At 43.5% G+C, this 9847-nt stretch overlaps 1 protein-coding gene across 1 annotated transcript in view; it reads left to right on the top strand.

Moving 5' to 3' along the window:
• NFXL1 (nuclear transcription factor, X-box binding like 1) overlaps positions 1-8893 on the top strand; it is a 101844-nt gene extending 92951 nt beyond the window's left edge. Inside the window, exons 21-22 of the mRNA XM_065404922.1 lie at positions 1311-1364; positions 7824-8893. Of these exons, the coding sequence (XP_065260994.1) occupies positions 1311-1364; positions 7824-7997 (228 nt within the window). The 3' untranslated portion in view covers positions 7998-8893. The remainder of the gene's footprint in view (positions 1-1310; positions 1365-7823) is intronic.
• Positions 8894-9847: the final 954 nt, after the last annotated feature.

Below are 9847 nucleotides of genomic sequence, written 5' to 3' on the forward strand. Positions count from 1 at the left end.
TCCTACTTGCTGCTAGTTCACTGTTACATTATAGTATTCTGAGAAATGCTGTTCCAGAAGTATATGTATAACAGGAAACTCAATACATCTTTGAGGAACTTAGAGCTGCTGAATGTTGCATGTGTCAGATCTGGTTGAGTGCCCCTGCTGGCCACCCACCAGACTGCTGTGAAGGGAGTCCAAGCCTCTGGGTCACTGGATCCCCAGATGTTTTAAGCCTCCAGGCCTGAACAGAGTCCAGTCACTGCCCCAATCTCAAGGTCCGTAGGCACACTCTACAAGGTGCTGATCCTTTGTGTCACCATCCTGAGAATTGAAACCTGCCTTTCAGCTGCCTAGCCCCTTTAGGTTCATTGCTGACCATTCGGACTCCCCTGTACTTAGACACCCTCTCGCAGAATCCCATCTCAAGGTTTGAGCCTTCTGCTTTATCAGTGAACTCTCTCAGGGGGCAACGTGATAGTTGTAAAGTATTTAGCACACTTTGCCAGAGTCTAACAGCATTTCTCTTTCATTTGATCATTTAGAAGACAACAAACATCCTAACCACAATGCCTCTTACCGTACTAGCTTCCCATGGGAGTGGGGGGAACTGGGCAGGGCCCCCTACCTCCTGTAGGGGACCTACATGCTGGGATGCTTCTCTTTCCTCTTTAGCTTGAGACAAAATGGCCAGAGGCCCCAGAAAACTCAGCTCCCCCTATTTTTATAACTTTTAGCCCCCTATGTCAGGTGACCCCGATGCCAGCATCCCCAGGTGACCAGAGAGCCCTGCCAATTGACTTTGTAATCACGGCAATCTCTCCCCTGATCTGTTTGTCATTTGGAAAGCTGATCATCATATTTTAACAACTCTGTTGTTCTTTTGCCACCAGCCTTTGGAATTTTCAGTCCAGCATGGAGGCAAACAAGTAATAGGGAAGGCAAAAGGCTGCACATTGAAAATGGAATTTGCAGTCTGACACAGATACGTACAAAGCCCCCAGTATCAAACACAATTAATAATTTGTATAGACAGATTCCCAAATTGTCACAGCATGCCACTATTATTTATAAGCCAAAGGCACCCACTGTGTGCTAGATACTTCCCAAATATATATGACAATGCAGTTTCTGCCCTGAGTGTTTTACAATCTAAGTAGTAGATTAGAAGCTCACCTAGAAGGAAGTTTACACTTTTTCGGTATTTTTATAATGGCTCGTTCTGTAAAAAGCCAAAAGGATCCTATGAGAAATAAGAAAACAGAATTTATACTATAATCAGTATCTTACAATGTCAGTTACCCATTATTTTGTATATGTTTGAACAGATAAAAGAGGCAGAAGCCAAAGCTGCTATTGAAGAAGAAAAGCGAAGGCAACAGGTACCAACCCTTCTTCCTCTGACCCCAGCACCTCTCCCTAAGTCTTAGGGCATAGCTACACTAGAGAGTTTACAGCTGCCCCACTGTAAGCTCTCCAATGTAGCCACTCTAAGCCGATGGGGGGGCGGAGGGGGGGGCGAGAGAGCTCTCCCATCGGCTTAACTGCTCCAGCCCCTGTGAGTGGCAGAAGCTATGCTGGCAGAAAAAGCTCTCCCACCAACATAGTGCTGTCCACACCGGCACTTATGTCAGTGTAACTTACATCGCTCCGGGGGGTGGGAGGGGGGTGATTTATTCACACCCCTGGGTTACATAAATTATGCCAACATAATCTGTAGTGTAGACATAGCCTTAGTTCTCTTGGTAAATCTGTTAATTTATGCATAGCTAAAGGTTTGTAGTACGTTGTCTTCAGATGCTAAGGGCCAAGATTTTTCACACCAGCTAAGGATTCTGGCCCAAAGAACTCAGGCCTATGTTATGAGTGACTTATAATAGTAAGAGCCAAAGTGTTCTCTCACATCACCAAAAATGTATAAGTATGTGCAAAATCATGTATAACTCGTGATTCGTGTTTCATGAGTTAAAATACTTAAATATTGTATTAAATTAGTATTTTTGCATGTAATTGCTCTTTTACATTTTGCCAAACTTTTATAAAATATTAAAAATAAACTTCGGGAAAATGTAGTTTTGGTTGCAGAAACAGACCCTGTAAGCATTTAAATAGAGGCTGCAATTTTCTTAGGGACCTTGTAGTACAATAAAACATCGCCTGTTTGTGCTTTCTCCTTCTGACAAGGTAAAAGTATATATTTTATTAAAATAAATGCCTATGCTTGATGTAGCAACCCCTCTTAACACTTTACACTTATAAAATATTCTTGCAACCTATTCTTTGAGAACTTCTCACAGCTCCATTATTTTGCAGCAGGCTTGATAGCACTCAGGCTGTAGAAGTGCCTTTTCTTTCTTCCACGAAACCTTGCTCACGCTAGAAATTGTTTAAAATTGCAATTTCTCTTCTCTTGTTCGCATACCCCAGGAAAATTTTGGTAGCCTTCCAAGATAACTGAACGAAAAAATTCTAAGGTTGGGCTGATGCCAAAATAGTGGCCGCAGCAGATTGTACTGTAGCAGCAGTGAGACGGGGCGGGAGAGAGCTGCTCTGTGTACAACACATGGCCCCAGTGCCCAAGCCCCTTTGAGGACATCACATAGGGGAGGATCCCCCATCTTCCCAGTGGAGTGGGGAAGAGCCTGGTCAGGTTCCCTGCTCTCACCATAGGACCACCCTTAGATCCAGCACCAGGATCTAGCAACCCATCTTCCTTCCCACTCCAAACACAGAGGCACCACATGGGGCCAGAGTTTCTCAGTGCTCTCTTCCCCCACGTGGGGGCAATGCCAGGCTGGGCTGCCCAACCCTGTAGATCCAGCTGTCCACCCCTCATTCTGCGTTAACAGACTTCTGCAGCTGTCAGTTAATGTATTTAGTTCTGTAGCGCAAGTGGTGGTAGTCTTTTGCTGCAGTGTTGGAGGTTCAGGGTTCAAACCCTGCTGATGAGAGGTAATTAAATTTGTTTTTATGTATGCAAAAAAGAGATTTAAAAAACATTTTAGAAAGGGTGAAAAGTCAAGCCCTAAAAAGTTAGGTTTTATAGTTGCTCATACAACCTTACTTTGTCCCCCATGTGTGTGCATTATGATTCCGTTTTTAATTACATGATCACATACTATTTTTTTCTACAGGATCCCGGTCTCATTTAGTACACAGGATGAATAGAGCTCATTTAATCAGCTGCTATTCAATATTTTGTTTTAACCTCATTGCTCATTTGGCTGTAGGCTTTATTTACTGTGCGTTAGTCAAACCCAGCTCTGACAATAAAGTTATTAATTTCCTTGTGGGCTTTTCTATGGTGCCTATCACTATAGAATCACAGTGCTTCATAAATATTAATTGGCTAAGCAAAGTGAGGTCTAAGGGCTTGGCTATACAGGGAGTTATTCCAGAATAGCTATTCCTGATTAACTCCATGCATGGACACCATCATTCTGATTAAGCTAATTTGAAACATAAGAATGGCCATACTGGGTCAGACCAATGGTCCATTTAGCCGACTATCCTGTCTTCCGACAGTGGCCAATGCCAGATGCATCAGAGGGAATGAACAAAACAGGCAGTCATTGAGTTGATCCATCCCCTATCATCCACTCCCAGCTTCTGGCAACACAGGCGAGAGACACCATCTCTGCCCATCCTGGCTAATAACCGTTGATGACCTATCCTCTATGAACTTATCTAGTTCTTTTTTTGAACACCCTTATAATTTTGGCCTTTACCATATCCCCTGGAAATGAGTTCCTCACATTGATTGTGTGTTGTGTGAAGTACTTCCTTTTTGTTTGTTTTTAAACCTGTTGCCTATTAATTTCATTGGGTGACCCCTGGTTCTTGTGTTATATGAAGGAGTAAATAACACTTCCTAACTCAATGCCAGTCATGATTTATACAGACTTCTTAGTCATCTCTTTTCCAAGTTCCAGTCTTTTTAATCTCTCCTTATATGGAAGCTGGTTCCTACCCTTTATCATTTTTTTTTTTTTGCTCTTCTCTGTACCTTTTCCAATATAAACAAGTCACTCTGCCTCTGGAATTAGAGCATCCCCCCACCCCAAGAATTAATCAGGAATAGCAAATCTGCTTTAAATTCACACACTGCCTTTTTCTGAATTAATTTTCATGTGTAGACAAGTCTTCACACTCAACTCAGAGAAATGCCCCAGTAACATGATAACTTCTGAACACAACAGCCACTAAATCGCAAAATTTATGGGAATATTTTAGGCATCAATGGGCAGGATTCTATTGGGTTTTTGTACATGTGTGAGGAAAACTGGAAGGGGGAAATAGGGGACACATGGCGCCTTTGGCATCTGGTTAGCAGGCCCAGCAGCTTCATGCAGGTCTGCAGTTGTCTACAGAGCAACAGTTCCCAAACTGTGGAGCGCAGCCCCAAATAGGGTCAGGCCATTAGCAAATGGGGTCTCAGCGAACCCTAACGTATGGAAGATGTCATTTTGCTCTGCACAACATGACCTTGCGTGTATGGTTAATGTGAGATCACAGTGGATGAAGCATGACCTCATATGCACCATATGTACAAGGTCACATTGTGTGGAGGAAAAAGGTGTCCTCCACACAATAGGGATCGGCGTGACCTCAGTGTACAGCGCATGCGAGGCCACAATGGGCTGAGGATGCCATTTTGCTCTTCAGAATAGTGTCTTCCATGCTGTCTAGGGTCCTGGCAGGAAAAACTTCATTAAAATGGGGTCATGGCAACAAAAAGTTTGTGAACCCTTGCTATAGAACCCATTAACACTTTCCAGCATAATAATACCCCATCTCAGCTCTGCCCATCCTCCCAATACACTTGACAGCTTGAATGATTTATCTCCCAGAAATAAAATAAATAAGAATGGTGCAGGGGCAGGAGGGAAAGGGCAAGTGTGTATAACCCCTGGCATGGTGGGAGGATGGGAACTGGAACCCTGGCATGAGGGCAATGGGAATCACATGAAACCCCTGACAGGTGGGGCGGGGCTGGGGAGGACACAGACACCCTGTAATGGAGGGGATGAGGGCATGGGAAGAATAATGGCACACCTGCTCCCTGGCATGGGAGGGAAATGGGTGACAGTGGTGTGGGGGAAGAGGGACATGGAGGGTGCACAGAGCCTCTGCATATGCTGGAGAGGGGAAGGGGGGTGCACAGGTCCTGCAATGTGGAGGTGGGGGTTTCAGGGTATCCCTGAAATAGAGGGTGATGGGAGGGTTGTGCACAGAGACCTTGTGCGGGGTTGGGGGGATAGAGGGCAATGAGCTCAGCCTGGAGAAGCTACAAAGTGTACAGCCCTTCGGTATATTTAACTTTACAACACGTTGGTAGGTGAGGAGGTGGCTCTGTACCCATACATATTGGGAAATCAAGGCACAGAGAGTAATGTCAAAAGTTTCCACTAAGTTTGGGTGCCCCATTTTAGACACGTACAACCCAATTATTCAGAGGACTTAGCATTATATAGCACTTGTTCAAACCACACCTCCTGATGACTTAAGTTGCAACTGTGAGTGCTTAGCATGTCTGTAAATCAGACCACAGGGAATCAAATTGGACATCTAGAAAATGAAGAATGGAGTTAGTAGCCACGTGTGGAAAAACTAAAAAGTTTTTGTTTAAGGGACTTGACTAGCCTCACATAGGGATTCTGTGGCAGAGGCAGGGATAGAATCCAATTCTCCAGGGTAGCATTCAATTGCTCTTAACCGTGAAACCCTCCTTTCTGTTCCTGCAACCCCACCTCGTTCAATACACATCCTTCAACCTCTGCAAAAAATGAGACGGGGGCCCAACAGACAACAGCCTCCTTTGCTACACAACCCTGATTTTTACCTAGAGCAGCTCCTGTGCACTGAATGAGGCCGGGGTCCTGTGGGGGAAAAAATAGTATGTGGTCATGTAATTAAATATTGTCTCATGCTGCATATGCACACGGGGTCCACGTTCAGATTTCCACTGGCAACCTAATTCTGGCATTTCCTAACTTTTGAGTGCTTGACTTTGCCACCTTAATGTTCTTTAAACATAAATTTTGTGTGTAATTTTGTAGGTTTTTTAAAAACCTATCTGAAAAAACACATTCCAACATGTGGCATCATACTGACTTCCATGTGGGACATTTGCTGGATTGGAACCTGTAGATCCACCACACATATCTCTGTCACTTAAGCTAAGGGAGTAACTCTTAGCAGTAGTAGATTGTCATCCTCTGTGGACCAGCTGCAGAGGAGGACGACACACTTTGCCAGTGGGTTTCTCAGATATTTGCTGACAGCAAAGGAATGTTCTATTCCAGGCTCTAGATGGGAGTGTCCTTGGTGGGCACAAACTCTTCTGTCCAGTCATCCCAAGTGTGACCCCTTCTTGCCCACATTCTCACCTAACCTGTCTTAGGCCTGTCTCTTCCCTACCTCTGACTCTTTGTCCCAGCCCTGTTGTCATTTCCTACACATTCCCAATCTCCATTCCTCAGGCATCTCCTCCCAGTCTCCTTGCCTAACCAATGCTAGTCTCCCCCTCTGGCCTTGCTGTCTGAATCCCGGTTTCGCTTCCCCTTCCTGCCTCTTGTCTGATGTGTGTCTGCCCTCCCACTGGCTCATAAACCTAGTCTCTCTCCCCAGGCTCCTCATCCAATCTCTGTCTTTCCCCTCACCCCCTTTATGGCTCCTTGTCCCTGTCTTCCCGCTCTCCTTGTCCCAGTCTCTTTGCCCAGCCAGTCCCAGTTCTTCTCCCACATCCAGGTCATTGTCAGGGCTCTCCTGTTCTCTCCCCCCCGCCCCTCCTTCCACACACACTGCATCTGAATCCTGGTCTCCCTTCTCTTTCTGAGCTCCCGCTCTAATCTCACTATCTCCCCACCCCGTTGCCCATTTGCCTCACTGGCTCTTAGTCCTAATTTCCTTGCCCAACCAGTTCCAGTTTCAGATTCCTTGTTCCAGTACGCTCCTTTCCTTCCCCCTGTCTGGCTTTTGTCCCCTTTGCATTCAAATCAGCTGGTCCTCCTCTGTGCTGCCGGGGTGCCAGGAACGGGGTCACTGAGAACAGAGGAGAGACTGACCTCCTGCTGTCAGTTCAGGTGCCCAGCTCCACCATTGCCTGGAGCAGCCATTACAGGGAAAGTCTGGCTTCACCTGTGTTTGCCTGGTCCGAAGCATGCTCAGTTGCTTTGTGGGGATGGGGCACGTGCAGTCTGGTCAGCACTAGGAGCTACGAGAGGCTTGAGTATGCTCAGCAAGGATGGAGTCTTCAGTGACTTTTAGCTATTAACATCTGGAAAGTCTCTACTGAGCATGTGTGAACTGTGATTGTGTTTTTCCCAAAGGATCTTTTTTTCAAATTTATAACTTGGAGAAATTTGAGCGTTCTTTTACAGAGATGGCAAAAGGCACAAAGGTCACCCCCTGTAAAATGTCAGGTCTGCTCCAGAGCTGTTCAAAGAAGAGGTCTCAAGCATTCTTTAATCTGGACGACAACGTATTTTTCCTTTCCCTGAAATGACTGAACAGTTTTGGCTTAAATTCCCCTCCCCCTCGTCCTCTTCCCCCCCCCCCCCCCCAAAAAAAAACCTCAATGAGGCAGACATCTGGTATGTAAAAGTTTAGCTATATTATAAGCAACTGACAAGTTCTTAAAAGGGAAGTTTGGGGCAATCTGAATAGTAGGTGGTGCTACCAACCCCCCTACCCACCCCCACCCCCACACACATCGTATATAGATCTATTTCGTAAGCCACTAACTTGTCGTCACAAATTGACATTTAAAATATAAATTTATTATTTCCAAGTTTTTAATGCTGAAAACATGTCAAATATTTGTTTTCTGTCCTACCTAGGCTGAACTAGAGGCTTTTGAGAACAGGTTAAAAGGACGACGAAAAAACAAGAGAAGAAAGGATGAAGTAGAAGTTGAGCAATCGGTGTGGCAAAAATATAAGAATTTTATCGTACTGCCAGTGTGTGGAGTTGCTGTTGTGATGCTTGCGTGGCTCATGGCTTACAACAACTGAAATAATTTGATCTATTGTAATATACGTCTGTTGGGCTTTAGGTACCTCTTATTGCTAGAATGTTAGTCTGTATATAATAGAACTTCATGTTCATAGTTCAGTTGTATGTTTAATGGATGTCATGAGGGAAAAACAAAAAGCATGTGAAGCTTTTAAATTTTAGCCAACAGCACAAGAATATAAATTCAAAGTAGAATGGTTTAAAGTTGTACAGTGCATGTAGTCATGCAGTCAATCCTGCCCAGTTTCACCAGCTCTGTTTTTAATATATTGTATTTCTCATTAACTCCACTTTGCAATGTTAAGCATAGATTTTTTAAATGTAGTTGTACCGCATACCGGGACATTTGTAAAATGAGGTTAAATTGAGCCATATTTGCAGTAAATCAACATAGTATTTTTGCCACTTTAATAAGCAGAGGCCGCTCTATGTATGGCAAATTTCTGGGCAGCTGCCTAGAAAGGAAGCTTTAGTCCAGCTGCTTCTCTGTGATGATGGGAGACAGTCAGCCCAAATTTGAGTGGTGGTGTGACCCTAGGTTGCACTACCACTTTCTCAGATTTGGCCTGGTCACGTTTCAGTGATGTGAAGGCAGTGCACTGAAGTGTTGCCTAGGGCAGCAGATTGCCTTGAGCTGCCACTGTTAATAAAGGTTAGTATTTTTATTCTTTGATTTAGATAAATCATAATTCATACAAAACAAAATAGGAAGGTCCATCCTTCGGCAACTTTAATCATCATTTTATCGATATAGAAGTTCAAATGGTTTAGAAGACTTGGACTTTCCACAGTGGAAATGCCAGCTTTCCTCACAGAAGATTTATTTACTTTGCTGGCGCTATCACAAACAGTACAGTGGGTTTTACATCATTACTTTTCAAATGCTTAATTTTCCTGTGCCAAAAAAAAAAAAAAAAAGCCTAATGGAATCGCAGACTTGTGCTGATCACATGGGAAGTCACTTGACAGTGAAGTGAGCTCTCAAAGCTGTGCTGTCTTGTGACATCTGTTTCTTGAACAAATTTCCTTTACAGTATAAGGAAAAACCCACTTTGTTTTTCTGCTTTCATATATTCCTTTAGTGATAAGTAGAGACTTACTCCAAATCCATGCCATAAATGTGGACTTTGCTCCTCCAGGCCAGAGAGCAAACAGTATTTTTTTGTGAACACTTATGCCAAGTAATCCTCCTGTTGATGTAGAGAGGAGAAAAGAGGAGGAGATTTTCCTTAAACGGATGTATGAAAATAGTCTGTTCCGTTGTCAAGTAGTATATTGCGGACCTGTTTGCAGCAGAAATGTTCATGTCAATGTGAGCAGGGCTTTGTTGAAGCAGTTCTCACCTTACTTGAAATTAACTCATTTTTTCTATGACCGCCGTGTTGGCTATTTCTTCATTAAAACAAATATATTGTAAAGTGTCTGCCTGCTTAGCTCTACTTCTGTTGCTAAAAGAGAAGGAATCCATCTTTCCAAATAGAGAAACCATGTGAAAATGATCTGCTCTTGCATCAGAAGCTTTGTGTAGATTGCTTTGAGTATTTTGTATCAACTTGATGTAAAATATTGGAGGGAAATACTGTCTACTTCATTGATCATGTTAAATATTTGTATTTCTTAATCATTTTGATTGGCAGGAAAACACATTGCCATTTCAAAATTCTTTCTTTTCATATGTAAAAGACATATCCCCTTATTAAAGGGACTAATTCTCTCCTGATCTGTTGGTATGAGAGAAAGCTAGAACTTAAAATAGACAAAATATCAAAAATAGTGGTGTATAATCCAACCACAGAAAAGCATCTTAGTCATTTGCACTCTTTAAAGTTGCTATGTCTACTACAAGCAG

The sequence above is a fragment of the Emys orbicularis genome, chromosome 5 (genome assembly GCF_028017835.1).
Source record: "Emys orbicularis isolate rEmyOrb1 chromosome 5, rEmyOrb1.hap1, whole genome shotgun sequence".
In the NCBI taxonomy this organism is placed as follows: Eukaryota; Metazoa; Chordata; order Testudines; family Emydidae; genus Emys; species Emys orbicularis.